The following is an 18,474-nucleotide window of genomic DNA, read 5'->3' as shown; positions in this document are numbered from 1 at the left end:
CGTCGCTATGCCCAGACAACAGACCGTCCGCTAAAACTGCTCGATAGTGAGGCCAGGCAGCCTGACAGACCTCCCCTAGCACTAGCTCTGACGCCTGTCGCTACATAGCTAGCTGGACGATCCCTCCCAACCATCACAACCAAGGACACTAGCCATTGCTTGCTCGACTCAGGACTCAGGACTTGGAAAATTTGTCACCCGATCATGTCAAGTTGCCCCAAAAGGCCACCAAATCTCCAGCTATCCACCAACGCCCTGGAGTCGGAGCTCTGATGGAAAGCTGCCGCTGACAGAGCAAGGAATATTTGTGGCACAAGTGTAATGAGTCAATCACCGAGTCGCGGCACTGGTACAGATGCGTTCATCGGTTCCTAGCTGATCGATAGGTGTACACCATCACCTTTTACTGTGGTATCTCACCAAAGTTCCCCCCGGGAAGCTCTTTTTGTTTCTGATCAGGTTCCAGCACTTCAGCCTGCCGAGGTTTCAAGTAATAGCCGCCACCAAGTGCAAGTGCGAGGGCCAGGAGAACACCGACACCCGCCATGAGGAGCTTCTTATTCTGCAGTGGGGACCTCTTGCGCTGTTCGGGAGCCTGAGGAATCGGGTCTATCTGTTCTTCCTCCACGACCAGCTCCTCCTGGAGTTCAGCGGGGAGAGCCATTTTGAGGGGGAGAATAAGAAGCTAGGAAAACGCGAGGTAAACGAAAACACAAAACAAGCAATTGATGGGGAAAAGGAAAATAACTGGAGTGACACTGTATAGGGCGCGGGTATGCTCCTCCAGCTTCAGCAGCAGCCGAGGGCGAGGAGACGAGAGAGCGGGGAGGAGGATGTAGGCCGGAGCTGCCCACGGCTATTGCGAAGTGCCAACAAGGGTGTGTTCCGTACCTATTTCTTCGTGATACTGTTTCCGTTCAGATTATTCGAAACGCTTAGACACAGCCATTTTTAATGCTAATTCAGGATATGCCCGGGAAATATCTTGCCCCACAATGCACTCACCGATTTGCGGGGTGTGAACCATTGCGCCAACCGGACGTTCGATCCTTCTCGCTCACTTCACTTTTTATTGGCATTCGGCGAAAAAGCCTGCCCGTGAGGATTAAAGCAGTGCTTTTATGCGTAAAGCAAGATGTCGAAAAATATATGGGCCCTCCATGGTGCAAACACACGTCAATTACGTTACCAGTGGCGGCAGCTGGTGGAATACGCACCGATTGAGGATCTGAAATAACAATCCTTTTGCCTTCTGAGGAAGGTATTTAGCTAAATATGTTGTATTTCCATACCTCTTTCGCTACGCTTGAGGTTTCTGGCATCGAACACATATACCGGCTCTGCCATTCAACCCTATTAAGCTCAGGGAAGGGGGATCGGGTCAACATTGGGAGTCAAGGCAAATGACCGCGTCTCTACAAGGACTCCCACTAGACTAGCGCTAAAAACAAATGATCTCTCATCTTACTATGCTTTATTCCATGCAGCTGGCTGCTGGGCCCGTATTTGTTTCTCTGTGAGCCGCAATCCACTATTGAAGCTCCAGGCGTGCAGTGTGTGTCTGTCTGCAGGCATTTAACCAGGACTTGCTGCGGAATAGACTTTGTTTTCATATCGAGCTCAATCCATTCATAAAAGTGTGTGTGCATTTCATTTCAGTATTTGGAAATATCAACTTGTAAAGCTCTCCTCGTTCGTGCTTCTTGTGAAATTCGTTGAGACATGTTGGTGCTGGGGCGTCCGTTGGCCTCTGTGGTCACTGTACCCCTTTCGTTCTTTCCTCGTTGTCTGTCTTCTTCAGTTTCATGCTTATAGTCTAGGAGGCCCGATTAGAGAGTGCATAGCATCAGGTAGAGAGAAGATGAGACCTGGGGCAAGCAGGTGGTGGCGCCCGTGCACGAGGAGGCAATCAGTGGATTGGTGAATTAAGCAGGCATTTATTTCCTTCAAGTTCCACAAAGAGAGTACTTAAATTCAATCCTTATGATTATAAAAATAAGCTCAAGCCTGTATTCCTCGTGCTGCAGTCGGCAAGGAAGCTGATGAATGGACCGTCGAACTCGACCCACAGCCGCAAAGGCGAGTAGCTCATTCTAACAGAGCACCCATGGCTCATGAGGCCCATGTGACATAGGTAATATTAGATACTGGATCCTTTTTCGTGTATTTCCGATACGATGAACGGTGAAAACAGGAGCCGTAAAGGCAGAGCGGAGATTGGGCAAAGAAGGCACAGGGAAGTGCAGATGCCAATTCATCATCTAGGTACTCCATCTCCCGTATTAATAATACTCGCATGAGCACGGGGGTTAGGCAAAATTCCAGTAATCAGCATGTCTCCCACAAAATGATGCCTCTATTTCCTAACGGATGCACAGCTAGCCAGGGGGCTGCAGTTTTCTTTGTAACGCTGCTACTAGGTGCCCTATGAAGGAATTGCCATCCTTATGGTTATTAAGTATCAGGAAAAATAGCCAGCTCAGGTTGAGCCAGTACACTGCGGCTCAAGCTATAGCCAGGCAGAAGGAGGCTTGTGCGCCTTGTTTATCCCGCAGTGCCTTGGCGTGGAGGCTTTATTGAACATATGCATATCCGTTTATTCATCTATACAAACTCTAACAGCATGATGAGTGCAACTGCTTGTAAGTACTTCTCGAAGGCAGTAGTGTCTACTATCAGGGGTGTTCACCCCCAAACTATCCCCCATATTACATCCTATGTGAAGCCTCTGCTTGGAGTCTCTCAGCTAAGAGTTGTACACTGCGAGGGTTAGACAAGCTTGCTCCATATAAGAAGACTGGGGTAATGGCACAGACTAGGAATTGAGTACGTGTGCTGTAGCTTACTCCTGCTCATTTTTCCGTTCGCACAATAATGGCACATTAACATTGCCGAGCCGGGAAATGTTCACCCGACAAGAATAAAACCCGCTCGGCAACTAATGAGGAAAAGCTAGGCGTTCATTAAAGGTAGACGAGAAAGCGGCTACAATTGGCAAGTCTGTCCAGTTACGCACTCGTGCGGGCTTTGAGACCCTGCAGTCGTTTGTGCTAGGGGGAGGATTTACTGTTGCGCTCTTGTATGGTAGGTCTGTTCTGGTTCCACCTTTCTGTCTTCGAGATACAACCTATTTGTTTTCCTGTCGAGTGCGCTGTTAGGCCATATGACCGCCGGTGTACAGTTTTGACCACTAGCAAGTGAAATATGCGTGACCAGCTAAGTGAATCTACTTCCCATTCTGGACCACGAAGCAGTCCGTTGAAATACTCGTTTGGTTGCCTTGTTCAAGGACTTTGCTAGGGCAATTAAAACGCAAACATATAAGCCACTTGTCATTTGAAAGCGCGTGTCTGCACTCTATTACACGGCGTCTTTTCGTTTACAAAAACACGGGAAGGTGTTTACGCGTGTGTGCCACAGGTGATCGGAAAGAATAAAAGTCAGTTCCCACTCTTTTAATACCGCTTTTGTGGCTCCGCGAGCTAGTGAGGCCGTTTTCGCTGCTGGTTATGGAATTGCTTCTCCGCGAACATATGACCTTATTTCTTCTGCTGGCAAGGGGGGTTGCTCAGGGGATTATTCATATCTGCTTGCCCATTGAAAGTTTCATTCAGGCCAACTACGTTTGGATTCAGTTCATGCAATTATTAAAATTGGCAATAGTTCGTGACTCGAGAAGAAGAAGCTTCTTGTAGGCTGTGTAAGGTGTGTGCGGAGAGTTCTCTGCACAATTTGCAACCGTTTCGAGGAACTTTGTAAGCATGGACGGGTTTCTCCAGTTTATGAAAAAAGTACAGTGCGAGGGAGAAGGACATGTTGGAGGGGCCACTGGAACAGATATCTCCTACTCGAGAGCTCTTGGGCGAGGGGCCTCTATGCACTTTGGGTATGTCGTTGGGCGGAGATCGTGAAGGTTAGGAATGCCAGCACTACTTGCTGGATTGTGTGGCGTCACGCCGCCATCCTCACCTTTCTACCTCTACATCTCTGTGCATTACTCTTTCACTGTACCCCTCTCTGGCCATTTTCTTTGTCTCAGTCTTTCGGCCGGTCTCACCTTCGCCCCTCTCGTTTCTTGTGGCTGACCCAATAGACGGTTGTTGCTACTGCACTTTTTTCCTAGAGTGCGTAGATAGCCAGCTCTGGAGTTAAATTCCCTGCATGGAGGCACTGGGGTATAAGGCTCAAGCGATCATGTTAAAAAAGGCGTATGTATGTGGGGCCAGCGCACGAAGGGCCTGAACAAATGGGTTTAATGAAGCTGATAACCGCTGTAACTTTATGTGAATGAGAGCACACCATGGCGATATGCATGCCTTAATTTTTGGAAGCGGTTTATGCTTACCGCTGCAGCTGGCACGGGACCCAGCCGCATGCTGTCGCCGCCAATCAACGAAGTGCCGACTCTACGCTCCAATCTATAAGTTTTGTGCCTCAATTTCGCCTTTTTCTCTAGTATTTATGCTGGAATTTATCTACACTTGTGCACAAGACGCGGCGAAGGCGGAGCTCTTCACTCTTTGCATTCGTCCGACCACTGGACCATCTGACATGAGATCTCCTACTACACGCATGGGTGCCAAGGTAAAGGGCTTACAATTTGGAGGCGGACTCCAACGAGAGCCGTAAACCACACACTCCAAACCCGAAAGCCTGGCTGCCAAAATGGCCTCTGAAGAAAGGACATTGATTGAGCAGACATCGAACCCACCCGCGCTCTCCGCTCGTAGCCATAAAACCCATGCACTTTCGTGGCTATGGAGTCGACAGCATCACACAACATCACACGAAGATGATGATGGAAGCATTCCCTCGTACGTCCTGTTGCCTTTGGCTTCGGAAGTGTCAAACGTTGCAGCACCAGCTGTGCAAGCCGAGGCAGCAAGAGAAGGCGGCGACACTGCATCCCAGCCTTGTGGAATATCCATGCTTGTTACACCCCCGACCACATTGCCCGCAGCAGTAGGATCCTCCACAGCGGAAGTAGAAACAGCGGCAGGGGACCGCGGGAGCTCGTGTTTATGCCTGTTGATGGTGTTTCTAATCTGCACTAGCTTACTTTTCTACGCAGACAGAGGCATCATTCCTGGTGCCTCAGAGGAGGTGGCGGTGCTGATTAGGAACGCCCTTGGCACGGATACCCCGAGTGTTTACGTTGGCTTGCTGCAGTCTGCCTTCGTGCTCTGCCTCTCTGTATCCGCGCCGCTCTGCTCACTTCTTCACGAAAAATGGCCTCCCTTCCTCCTTCTCTTCTACGGACTGGGACTGTGGATTGCTGCCGCAGCTGTTGCAGCTGCTGCGGGTGCAGCAGAAATGTTCGTGCTGCTCCTAGCAGCACGAGCGGTAGCAGGGGCCGCACAGGCCAGCTTTCTATCCATAGGGTTTCCCCTTGTCGCTGACACAGCAACTCCAGAGACACGCGGGAGGTGGCTTGCTGCTTACCTCGCTGCTGCCCCCGTGGGCTTCGCTGTTGGATCAGCAGCAGCAGCAGCAGCAGCAGCAAGCGTCGCCGGCTGGTACTCTTCATTCGTGTTTTTGGGACTTGGAGGCGTTGTTCTTTTGCCGCTCTGCGCTGTACTGCATCGCAGGCAGCAGCAGCAGCGGGAAAGGGTAGACGTATTAGGGCTGGAGTTAATAGGAACGACGACACCACTTCCAGAGAATGACGCCGAAAGAGAAGGCCTTCAGGAGGAGGCCCCGAGCCAGGAGGGGGCTTGTCGAATTGACAGCGATGGGCAAGGATTTCGAGATCAGATGCGAATTTTACTGTCTTCTATGCCTTTCGGGTGCCTGTGCTGCGCTTATGCAATATACGCAGCTGTGCTGCAGGGCGCAGGAACATTTCTCCCGTCGATTTCTCTGGGTTTATCATTCTTTTCTTCTGAATTAAGGGCAGCATCTATCATTGGCACCACTGCAGCCGGTGCAGGGTTCTGCGGTGCGTAAACACAGACCCCCAACCCCAAGCCTACACCCTTCTGGAAACACGGGCAAGAGGGGCCTCCGGCTGGCTGCTTGTGAAACGCTTGCACCAATCTCTCACCTCTCACCCGAAGATGCGCACGGTAGACCTCAACCTTAAACGCTTCGCTGCTCGTGTGGCGGTTCAGGGACTCTATTGGGCGGCTGGTTAGCCGAGGCACTGGAGAAAAGTGCGGTCTCCGATTCTCTTGTGTCTCTTTGTGAGGCCGCTCGGCGCGTACCAGAACCAGCAATAGCAGCGGGAATAACGGAAACGACAGGAGCGTCAACCTCTGTAGCGGCACCTGGCCACTTTCCAGCAGCCACGCAAAGTACAGCCCCAAGCTCCCTCAAAGATTCTATTACTTTAGCCACACACTTCGCGGTAGAGCAGCAAGAACACCAGCAGCACTATAAAGAGCAACCGGAAACGCCGCATGACCAACCACAAGGGAGATCGGTGGGCGTTGCTGGCAGCCAAAAAGTACTACTACTCGGTGAAAATGGCACTGACACCGCAGAAGGACGGCATTCAATCCCAGACATCTCAAATGAAGCAAGAGTAGAACCAGCTGCTAAAGATTGTACAAGCCTTGGGTCGCACGACGCGGACTTTGCATTCTATACGGAAGAGCACCGCAGGTAGATGGCGCTTTTTTTGGAAAAAATCTCCTGCTATCTCATGGTGTATCGCTGCCTAGTTCGATGGTGCCCCTCGTGGTGTGCTTGTTGCTGCTTCAGGCTGCGGTGGCTCTGTAAACTCTGTGGTGGTGCGGGTATCACCACAGCAGCAGCTCTTGTCTTTTTGGTCGCTGCTTGCTACTTCGTACGCAAGCTGTACACTCTATTTGCTTCGTCTCAGCAGGCGTTTCCGCTATAGAAGGCGGCACAACCGCTGTGCAGCAAGACACTTTGCTGCTGTACGTGCCATTGGAGTTCATGGACTAGGCCTGCGGCTTGTGGTTTGCATTCCACAGGAGCAATATCTGTGGTACCTGCTCTTGCAAACCCTAGGATTTCTGATTCTTCAGGCTTCCCAAGTAACCCCATTCCTGTGCCCCCTCTGCCTTTACCCTTAAACTCCGCCAGCAAACACCTGAAGGCATTCAACGTGCCCAACAGGGGTTTTGGACTTGGGGTTTGCGTATTCTCAGGTTTGTTTGTTCCTCGCCATTGTTCATTCCGTTCCTCCCCAAAGCCGCTATTTTGCGAACGCCATCTGCATATGCTGCATGCATGCATTTGGGTACGCTTTGCACGTTTGTAAGCCTTCTTTGGCAATGGCATACTGGGGAAAGCGTGCAGGGGCCCGTTCCTTACACTCCTGGCTGCCGGTAGGAACTTTTGTAGGGATTCAGTTTTGCGCTACGCAGGGATGTACCATCTCCGTTTTTCTTTGGTTGGCTGAAGGATATGCTTGCTCCAGCATGCTCCCAGCTGGACCCTGAAGTGCGCTTTGGGCCCTAACACCTAAGACTTGAGTCTGCATGGCAGCATCGGCACCGGATCTTGCAAGAAATATATTTCCGTTTCTTTGTTGCTCACTCTAAACTGTAATCGATGGATTGTAACCTCGCGGGAGCAGTTCACGCCTGTTGAGCAAAGTTCGAGGTTTGCTATCTTCAATTCTCAGGCACCACCTGAGGTCTCTGCGCTTTCGCTGTATGTACGCGTGCTGCTGCTGCTTCTGCTGCATGTACGCGTGCTGTTGTCACTTCAGGGAGAGGCCACTCTGGAATGCACGAAGGAAAGTGGTGGTCTGCGTCTCACGTTGTTGTGTATGTATGCTCCAACGGCTCTGATGGCTTTGTCCATTTTTGCCGCCAGAGCAAAGGGGGAAACACTGCTACAACGAAGGCAGCGGCCCTCTGATGGTGCTGCACACGCGCACTTAGTTTGAGTGCTCCCCGAGGCAGTCCGCGGAGTGAGACACGCATTCACGGCTACAAGTTTTAGCCCATCATGCTAGCCCTAATTGCAACAACCGGCAGGCATCCTGCTTGTGTAGCTGCGGCATGAAACAAGGATTGGCAGCCTTTCCATCATAGTATCCTAAAAGGGTTTGAAATCACGCCATGTATCCCCAAATCCTTGGCTTGTGGTGTTGTAGAGGAGAGCACCCCACGGCTACCGCAGCTGCACGAAGTGCTTCGCGCCTCACCGCCAAGTACCTCGTTGTTTTGATACTTAACGGTCCATGCGGCCACCGTCACACCTAAATCCTCGCCGCGCTAGCTGCTCCCTCGCCTGTTTCAGGTCCTGTACAGACACCGCCGGACAGACACGAAGCCACCTGGACCTCGCCAAGAAGCACCAAAGTGGGGTAGTGGTGTGGCTTCTCTGTTCAGGTTTTAAGTATTGTGGCCTAGGATTTACATTGACAAGCTGTTCGGCAGCTTCTGGCGCATCAGAAAGTCGCCAGACTCCCAAAGCAACGCTGCACACGCCCCAGCCCCCTACGGCGGCAATTTGAATGGCTGCAACCTGCACGCGCTCAAACAATTCTTCGACCCAAGCCCTATGCCCAGCGCACAAAGCCCAAAACTCCAGGCGCAGAAAAATAGGCAGGAAGTGAAAGGCAAGACAGGGACGAAACTTTCCTACACTCACGAAACCCGCAAACCCGTGTCTCGGCACCCCCATTCTAACCGCCTTACAGACAAGGCCTTCAGACAGAGATAGGCATTTCCCTGAGCAGCGGCACCAGCAGCTGTAATACAAGCAACAACGAAAAGACCCAGAAAAAGAAGGACTTCTGTGCGGCGAGACATCCTGCTGAGCGGTAAACTGTGCACCCTCGACCGCAGGCCCTTAGCAACGAAGCCGCTGAATGATCATATGCATGGCCCTTTGAAAGGAACGGAAATAGGATTAGTTGGACTATTCGAACCACAACGGATCTCGATCTAGCATTGCAGCACTAAACCCAAATCCTTGCCACTCGGTGCGGATGTGAGCAGAGGATAATAATCCGAAGAAAGATACGCGACGCCTGCTAAGTAGAGGCAATATATCAATGCTTTTGGGTGCCTTTAGAATTAGGAAGAACGGGTGTAGTTTGGGGGACTCAGGATGGGCGGGCCCCTTAGGCCCCCTGGCTGGGCAGTGCCACCAGTACTTGCAATGGCCACTGCAGCAGCGGATCCAAGAGCTTCCGTCAAGCAGAATCGGCGAATATCCCATGTGTCAATCCTATTTACTACGCACATTTGGTCCTATAACCGGGTCTTCATTCAATGAGTAGTGTGTGATCAGCTGGCTAGGCCAGCAACCCCACCAGCCCACCGTGTACTCCGTTACCCCGAACCCTCGATGCACAGATGTAAGATGCGAACTTGAAGGCACTACTTATGGAGCTCTTGAAGAGTCCGTCGGGTCGGAAAGGCATCAAGCGAAACACGTGTGGTGCGATACTGGCAACACGACTTGCAACTTGGGCATAGGATTGCAAGGATGAAGCGACGCCCACGCTCCCTTCTTATGCTGTCAGAACTCACACCGGATGCACTAGCAGCAGGCTCAGCAGCGGCGGTGGCAGCAGCAGCAGATGGTCATCCTTCGTGCTCCCTCTCCTGTGCCGCTCTGCCTAAGCAGCAGTGCTGTGATCTGTTGCTGCTAAAGCAGCTGCTACTGCAGTCAGACGAGGAGGCGGACAAGGTGGGGCAGAACCAGCATAAAGAGCTCCGGCACCACAAAGACCAGCTGCATCAGGTGCATTCGCCGCAGCTGTACAACAGGCAGCAGCAAGTGCCCCCGTACAGCTCGCAAGTGGTCGCAGACAGGCAGCTCATTCACCAGAATCAGCGGCATCAACAGGAGCAGCAACAGATTGTTAATCGTCGAGTTTCAGCGCGGCAACAGCATGCAGACGAAGAAAAGCAACGAGCCCACGTACGCCTTGTTTGCAAAGCACCACATCTTAAGAACCATTGCCAGTGCCTCCTATCATCCCGACTGCCGTTGCTTGTACCTGTTCTGCAGCAATTACGCCTGGATCAGGAGCAGCGCGAGAAACAGAGGTTCATGCTACAGCGGCACCAGCAAGAGCAGGAATGGCTGCAGCAGCAGCATCAACTGCAGATAGAGCGGCAAATTCATCTATTACAGCAGCTACAGCTGGACACTGAATTAGAGCGACAGATTCAGGAGGTACGAATACTCGATGTGCCTTGAGCCGGCTAGTCTTTAAAATTCTTCACGGAGCCTAATTGTGAGGAACATGACGAAGTTCAGCCCCAGCCAAGCCACAGAGTGTTTGCGGTCTGTATATCTTGGTGTTGCTTGTCTGCTGTAGGCGGAGCGTCAGCGATTCTTACGGCGCCAGCAGCATCAACAGCAGCGACAGCTGAGAGCAGCAGCAGCAGCAGCCGCACTGGCAGAGAAGAAGAAGAAGCAGCAGCAAGAGCGTTTGCGGCCCCTGCTGCGGCGACTCAGAACAAAGCAGGCAGAGGAAGAGCGAGCAAAGGTGAGCATTGGCGTAGGATGTTCGTTAGCACGGAGATATCAGGAGGATGTTACCGATTGCATGCGATTTACTGCAAAATACACTGTGCCTCTCATACTGTCGCCGTTCTTAATTACTCACTGCCCTGCTGCAGCGGATGCGCGAGGCCGCATCGGCAGCAGAAGCAAGAAAGGTCCAAGCGGGAGCAGCGTCGGCGACGGCAGCCGCATGCACAACAATTTCAACCAAAAGAGGCATCAGCGGAGTAACTCTGAGGCGACAGTTGCAGCGCCAACACGGTGACAGCTGGAGCAGCTACGCACATCTGGGGGACCTGTAAGTCCACACACAGCCATTCTCCCTCTATGTCAGGAACGGCTTTGCGACTCTACCATTAAAGCTTGCCGCACTCGCTGCACAGCTTTTCGCTCAAAAATACCCCCGGAACTCCATAGTCTCCTCCCCCCCCCGCCCCCCCCCTGCGTGGGCATGTACGTTTCCTTGCACCTGCAGCTCTCAAAGCGATGCACTCAGTGGCATGCAGAACGAAGCAGCAGCACGGACTCTGGAGGCACCACCAGGAGCAACAAACACACTCCCAGCAGCGACAAAAACTTCAGCGACCTCACCGGCATCGGCAACAGCAGCCGCTACTGAAGGTATCATCGAAAGCCAATCAAGCGCAGTGTCCCCCATTCCACGACGGTCTCCGCAGAACCACACTCAACAGGTGCAACAGGCTGACTCACATCAGCAGCAGCAGGACGGCAACCACGAACAGGAGCGTGACAGTGAACAGTCAGGGTCGGAGGATGACTGGGAGTTGCAACAGCTGCAGCGGCAACACAGGCTGCTGCTTCAGCGACTCGCACTACTGCAGCAGCAGAAGACACTTTTGGCTGCACGCGCTTCAACAAATTGGATTCAAGGCGGAAGCAACATTCCAGCAGCAAATGCAGTTGGTGATGCTCCACCAGCTGCCCACGCTCCATTAGCTGAGGCTGCTGATATGCGTACTCCTGCTACAGATGCTGTGAATTCTTCCTTAGCTGATCACACAGAAGCCGCTTTTCCATCTGAAGTGCTCTCTAGTGGTGCTGTTGCTGCTGTAGAATCCAAAACGAGCGCCGAGCCAGCTAGAAATCCATCTACGGTAGATGGGACCACTACGGCCATTACAGCAGATGCGGCCGCTGCAGCAGGTGAAGATGTTGATAAAAAGTCACTTGCGAGCTGCTTGCGTGGGTCCCCTGATGACAAATGGCAACAGCTGCGGCTGCACGCCAGGGTCATGCACACTTGCAAGAAAACCACTGCTGTACGATTTGCGAGCAACAGCAGCAGGAATAGTGCCGACTGGCGCATCCCCAGCGCTCACAGTGTGAGTGCCAGCACCACCAGCAGCCGGCCAGCCACAACACCGGCTGTCGCTGGTGTTGCAAAATCAGTAGAAGTTGTTAATACTGTCGCGCCCTCACCGCAACGACAGCAACAAGTGCAGCAACAAGGCAGAGAAAAATCTCGTCTGGTGAAGGCACAGGGGGGCCACCAGGAAAAGGGCACTGTTCACCAGCAGTGCCTGCAGAAGCCGGGATATTCCGGGAGACCGTTAAAAGGGAAGCAGAATCAGGCGATGCAGCAGCAGCATGCAAATAATGTATGTGCTGCTGCTGACGCGTTGATCGAGGAATTCGTCGCTAGCGCGTAGAGGCCAGTATCATACAGCTGGCATGTACCATTACTAAACGAACTTGAACAGGAACAGCAGTAGCAGCAACCGCCGCTGTTGCTGCTACTGCTGCACCACAGCAATCCCCCTGCCGATATTTCTGTGTATCTGCGCGATTGGATCTATTTCGCTGCACGGACGTATAGACGACTATCACTTATGCCGCTGTGGCAGTTGGCTGTTGCTGTAGTTCAACTTACAGGAGAGGGAAAGCCCGAGTCCATCTTGCAGCAAGATGTATCAGGAGTATGCCTACCAAATTCAAAAGTGACTGCAGATCTTCGAAGTCAACAACTGATTGAATAAGGCAGTAGGCCGCTCCTGTAATGATATTCCCCTCTAGTATATATGCCTCTGCGGGACCGTGGTTCCCAGTAGTGGGACCACGCAGCAACGATGTTCCAACGGGTGCGGGAGTGCGCATTCCTCATTCCAGCAGTGTTCCTCATTCAGGCAGCTAATCACTAGGTGATTCTGTTTTACTGTAGCAGGCAGTGCAAAAACAGTACCTGAGCCAATAGAGTCCTGCTGCCTTAACCAGGCAGCTTCGCAGTTCTAACTGGGCGAAATCCTCCGATGTATCGGGCTTCACGGCAGTGTCTTTTGGGGGCTTAGTGAAGCCCTGTACTATGCAGTGTTGAGCAGGTCACGTCAGGCCAAAAAAGATAGAACACATTGGAGAATGCACCCGCTAGCTCCATAGAACTGAGCGCCAATCGCTATAGGAGTAGTGGAGAGTGGTTCACAGTCGCTCCTATCTGGGTCGGTGGCGCTGGGAGTGGCCGTGCTTTGGACAGACATGTTTCTCAGTGTATGAGTAACCTAAGGTCGTGCACAAGCTCTCTTGAGGAACCTTTTGATCCGTATAAGCCTTTGAGCAAGTTTAAAAAACACTTCATCCACTATTTATTTTGAAATGAATATTGGTCGTGTATTCCAGCTGGTCTTATTTGTTGCCTGTCGAGCGAAACTGGCCTCATATAGGAACAGTGTTCTCCTGAACTAAGTACCTCTATGCGACACGAATGTGCATGAATGGTCAGACTACTCAAAGCGGATGTAGCCACTTGAATACCCGCTGGATTTTTCCTCTTCAGCCCGAGGCTCTGCGGGCTGATGGGAAGGTAGGTTGGTAGCTTTCATACAAAACCAAAAAATATTGGGCTTTGACTGTATTTGTGAGGCTTTCCTTAAGGTCCCCGCAAAAAGGCAATAATTTCCACACTCAAATAAACCCTGACTAAAGATTGTTAAGTGGTTCTCAAAAATGTTTCGTCTTCCCGTGCCCGCGCCCCTGAGCTCCCGGCATGAGGGGAGAAGGAAGGCTAGAGTTGGTTTCGCTGCACTAAGCAACGCAAGTATTTACAGCTCTTTGCACATAACACCCACTGTATATGCTTACAACGTTGCGTCTTTTTGTATCGAGCTAAAAGTACTCTGGACTAAAGAGGATTTACGTGCAGCCAAACCGAGTGGTCAACTCTTTTCTAACTCTTCAGTCAAGGCAAATTATTGTAGAAAAAGTGTGTAATCATAGCTTAGCTGACTACGCTATTCTCCACATTTCAACACAGACTCCCTAGTGTTCCGTACCTGTCCATCTACGAGAGCGGAAAAGCCCCTTCACCATCGCCGCTCCTCAGGCATGCAAAAAAAAAGCGAAAGTAGTGCTAGTGAAAAAGGTGAAGGGGGCATCAGACAGTAAAGAGAAATAAAGAGGGGAAAAGGGGTTGCTAGCCAACAAAGAACAAGGCACCAACCCAACACTTTTGTGATAGCGCGATGGGTTGCTGCCGGGGAAGCACTGCCATGTGTGAGTCTCCTGCTACGCGAGAGCAAAACAACGGAGTAAAGGGGATTCCAAACTCACAATAGTCTGGCAACGACTCCGCAAGCCATGGGGCGATTCCTGCATGCCAATACAGAACGTGGAATAGTCCGTTTCTAAGGCCCACAGGAGCCAGAAACAAGAATGTCGAAACAAATGCTTACTTTCATCTTTGGTGCTTGGAAGGTTTCCGGTTATGTGTGCTGTCTTTTTCAAATGACAAGATTTATGCAGGTGGACTCTCAACTATGTTTAGGCTCAAAACATGCAGTAGGCTGAGCCAAACATGAACCCTGTCTGCTACATTATTTATTTTTAACAAAGAACTAGTAAGGAATCGGCATCTGCTTTGTGTGCTTATATTTTCAATTTCTTGTACATTAGTGCTAATTCCACACACGAAGTCGCGATGCTGCAAGCGTCTAGGTGCTGTGTGCAACTAGCTGTGAATAACCGGAGTGCCTACAGGTTGGCGCTATGGGCGCTCAATATTTGCATCTGCTCTACGTCGGGATCACGAAGGGAGCCTTGCAGCGGAGGACGGGAGTTCTCCTGAGAAACGCTCAATAATGTTTAATGAAGTTTGTAATGCTTCTGGAGCTAGGTGTCTACGGCGACCTTAAATGGAACGTAACGGTCGGGGTGCGTGGAGGGCGTACAATGCGCACGTTGGCATTCCTTCCTCAGTATGTCTAGAATTCTGAAGGGTGTAGGTGTAAGAAAAAATCGTTTTGAGAGATTCTCGATAACTTTCTATCAAGTTTGCATTGAGCTTGGAGCCAAGTGCCATCTTCCTTCAAAGCCCCTCGACGGAATGTAACAGCTTGACTCTCTCAGGGTCAACGGGCAGACAGTTCGTTTTTTTGCGTGCAAAATCACAGTCTTTATATATAGCATTCAATGCGATTTCCAGGTTGCATGTTTTCATATGAAAACTAGACGGAAAACTAGAGATCGCCTGCTGAGGTGAACGAAGCAGCGCTTTTACGCTACACCATCTGGTTTCAGCCGTATCGCTGGTGCCTCCAAGCAATACACAAACGATCTAATACGTAGGATTAATTAAATTTATCGACCATCACCTTCTTCCCGGGTTATTTAGGAGTTTTGAGGCAGCCGCTGGACACGATTGTTAACGAAACAGTTTACATCCCAAGTGCGGGGTGGAAGCTTACGGTTTAGGGCTTGAGACACAGAGACCAGCACCTACAGCCTGTGGCGTAATACTATCTGACTTAGCTCCGGAAAATTGAAAGCAGTAAGATGGGGACTCGTAAAGCCTTCAACACCTGGCTTCCGGAAAACCAGCACTGCATGCAGCACCCCCTTGGTGACGCTGCCTGCCACCTAAACCCTTTTCCTTAGGGCCTAATCTTATTCCGTAAATCCAAAGTCGCCTCTAATTTACTTTTCCTTTTGCGGCTAACAGTTGTCAGAAGCGCCGCCTCTCTCGTGCTTATCGAATCTGTGCTGCCACTGAGGCCCCCCAGCGGCCCCTTTTTGCTCCCGGTTTAGCAGCTGCTGCGCTGTTGCAACCTGGTTTCGGCATTTACTGTTTTCCGCCTTAGGGGCTGAAACAGCCGTCGTGCAGCCTGGCCCAAAGCGTTCTACTGTACGCCAGAACTTTTCGATTGCAAGCCTTGAACCTTGCCGGCAATGGCTGAACGACACAGCGAGTCGGTGAAAGAGAAGCTTTCTCTTAGCCTTGACGAGATCATCGCTTTGAACAACAAGCAGCAGAAGCAGCAGCAGCAGAAGCAGCAGCAGCAGCACCAGGATAGTTCTCAGCAGGGGGGAGGGGGCCCTTTGAGGCGGCGAAGAAACAATCCTCCTGTTGCTTCTCCATATGCACGCCGGGTGCCCATACATCCATATCCCCACAATGGAGGTACGATATATACGTGTAGCAGCAGGAGCAGGATGAATAACCTTAACTGAAGCACCAGTGCTCAGTCGCACTGCATTTGTGTGTGTTTTCCCCTCGCAGTACCGGCGGTGGGATACTCAGTAAAGGTTTTGGGCCTTCCAACTGGTGAGATTTCCAGCTTTCGATGCTGTGCCTCCCAAAGGTGCAAAGGCCTATTCTCTTTTTGACGTGTTAGCAGATGGTTAGAGCATATCGTCTATCAGTGGTCGTTTGTCTTGCAGGCTTACCGTGGCCCCGACTTGAAGGAATGCTGCGCCGGTCCTTTGGATATTGTGGCACGATTCTTGCCGTTGTGCCCCGAAAAGATGGAGAAGCGTAAGGGTTCAATGTCGATGGTTCATGGCACTTGCCATTGCGGATTTCAGTGTGTTTCATTCAATGTGGCACCAGCTTGCGGCCACCGTAAAGGAGCTGCCGTCATGTAGCTTGGCTTTGTAAGATCAGAATATATGTGTTCGATATGCGTTCAGTTGGATTCAATTCGCTGACGTGGCAGCTTGCAGGACAGCGCTCGCGGAAATGCAGAATGCCAAGGTTGGGGGCCACGCCGTCAGCGTAGAGAGAGTGAGGCTTCTTTCGTCATTCCGCCAGTTGCTTCGTGCAGAGATGGCCAAATCACCCCCTACTTATAGTCCCTATCGCCTGCGGAACTGCTGTTATCTGTCTTAGCACTGGAAAACTGCTCCATGTACTCAACTAGCTTATGTGCCCCCTGGCTCGAATGCAGTATGCCCACCTCGGTCTCCTCTGGAGGCTTTCCAGTAATCACAACGTATTTTGATATGCTATGCTCGTATTCGTTTCATAGGGCAACCGCATCCCCACCAGTGCTCCTACTGTTGGAGGAGGCATGTGGGGGTCCCCTACACCAATGTGGACAGCCTCTGGGCCGTATGCTTTCTCGTCTAATACTGTGAATACATTGGCGGGATCATTCGCACCACCATTCAGCCGGCAGATACCGCTTCCAGTGGCTTCGGGCCCCACTGTCAGTCTATCCTCCCCCCCCAAAACTATGAACACCGCAAACCCACGTCATCTTAGGAGAAATGCTGCAATGTTCGACTGTTGCTGTACGTGCGTTTCCATGCCATCTTTTTGGGAACTTGCATGTCCTCGTGCGTGAGTACGCTGGTGCTTTTTGATTCAGGGATCTACGGTGATTGTCTCAAATGTACCATTGGACCTGACAACGGAGGAAATCAGCGACGCTTTTTCGTGCGTTGGTGGTGTGGCTGGCTGTGATTTACTCCTCAATAGCTCGGGTGTGCATACAGGGCGCGTGGCAGTTTCTTTCAGCAGAAGGTCTGAGGCCATGGAAGCGGTCAGAAGGTTCGATGGTGGAGACCTCAACGGACAAGTCATTAGGGTGTTCCTTGAATGACGGTCCCCTGGGGCACGGCTTTCATGTCTTCCCAGCTGCAAGGTGCCCCTAGGGGCAGTTTAAAGGCTTCCACATCCAATTGGAGTTGCCAGACCCTAGGATCATCAACATTAACGGGGAAAGGTGCCTATCGGCCAGCACAGGGACGACACCAACTAAACGAAGGCCATTATCCTCATCTCTTTGTTTACCTCTGCAGCATGTGCAGTGGAGACGTTTGTTTTTTCGCCTTCCTGCTTGGTCGCATCGATATAAAAGCGCTTCGTTGTTGCGGGTTTTGTGGGTCACTATAACAGCTGCGCCTTTGCATCTGGACACCTCCCCAAGCTGCAATGCAGCGTGGAATTCCATGGGTTTGCATGGATGGGGTCTTCATTTGTGGCTCAACTTCTTGGGATAATCGCGTCTAGAAATGTGTAGAAGTTTCTGTGCACCGACACAGGCGGCTACCGAACGGGAAGAGACTTTTGCCAAAGCTGCTGCGGCTGTCTCTGTTACATCTGAAAGTTTTTCTCTGTTGCATCTTCTTTCAGTGCCTCATTCTATCTCGCAAATGTCTCTTACATCGCTGGCATGCAGAGATTCTCGACCACTGCTGTACATGGCAGCGTATCAATCTTCTCTGTCTTCGCCATCTTGACGTATCCTCGTGTCTGGAGCCCAGCTTTGATAGACCCTTACTCCGCCGGCATCACTTTATTATGCGGCAGCTCATTGTATAGTAGCAGAATCCCATGGTGTGGGGATCTAAGAATTCTTCGTAGAGGTGGTATTTCAGATTTGACTGGGGAATAAATGCTTCAGTAGTTAAGCCAGTTTCAATCAAGATCCAAACGATGAAGAGGATACAGCAGGAAACTGATACTTTTATGCTGTTGGTATCGATGCCGATGATCCGACAAACGGACTTGAGTCGTTACATATTTGTTGTAGACGCTGGCCCCAGGAAAGCGCTAGTGACCCGGTGCACACAAGCTCATGTATACACCGCTGGATTCAGCAGAAGTGCCTCTTTCATACAAGAGTGTGTCGAATCTGAATATTCCATGTTGTTGAACCTCCTGTTTGGCTCTTGCCCTCCCTTACTTGCTGAGGATCCAGCAAAATTCATTTACCTGCATTCTTTGATTCACCTTCCGCCCAGGTGTCGGCACTGCTGTGCACTCATCCTAGTGAGCAATTGCCTGCTCCATAGGCAATT

The 18,474-nt window shown here is 51.2% G+C and overlaps 2 protein-coding genes across 2 annotated transcripts; both read left to right on the top strand.

The window, feature by feature from the left end:
* The first annotated feature begins 4,665 nt into the window (after positions 1-4,665).
* On the top strand, positions 4,666-14,182 carry LOC34621589. The gene is made up of 8 exons (XM_026334689.1): positions 4,666-5,005; positions 5,336-5,938; positions 6,111-6,603; positions 6,703-6,787; positions 7,116-7,207; positions 7,335-7,410; positions 7,682-7,824; positions 14,095-14,182. Exons 1-8 carry the CDS (start codon positions 4,666-4,668, stop codon positions 14,180-14,182), a joined length of 1,920 nt encoding a protein of 639 aa, XP_026190474.1.
* Positions 14,183-15,618: 1,436 nt separating this feature from the next.
* LOC34621590 lies at positions 15,619-17,273 on the top strand. Its single transcript, XM_026334688.1, has 6 exons — positions 15,619-15,850; positions 15,950-15,994; positions 16,111-16,204; positions 16,360-16,453; positions 16,698-16,943; positions 17,040-17,273. Exons 1-6 carry the CDS (start codon positions 15,619-15,621, stop codon positions 17,271-17,273), a joined length of 945 nt encoding a protein of 314 aa, XP_026190473.1.
* The last annotated feature ends 1,201 nt before the right edge of the window (positions 17,274-18,474 follow it).

This window comes from Cyclospora cayetanensis, unplaced genomic scaffold (genome assembly GCF_002999335.1).
Source record: "Cyclospora cayetanensis isolate NF1_C8 unplaced genomic scaffold, CcayRef3 CcayRef3_contig_48, whole genome shotgun sequence".
Classification (NCBI taxonomy): domain Eukaryota; phylum Apicomplexa; class Conoidasida; order Eucoccidiorida; family Eimeriidae; genus Cyclospora; species Cyclospora cayetanensis.
Note: the sequence above shows the minus strand (reverse complement) of the source record. Positions and strands in the feature narration are given on the sequence as shown.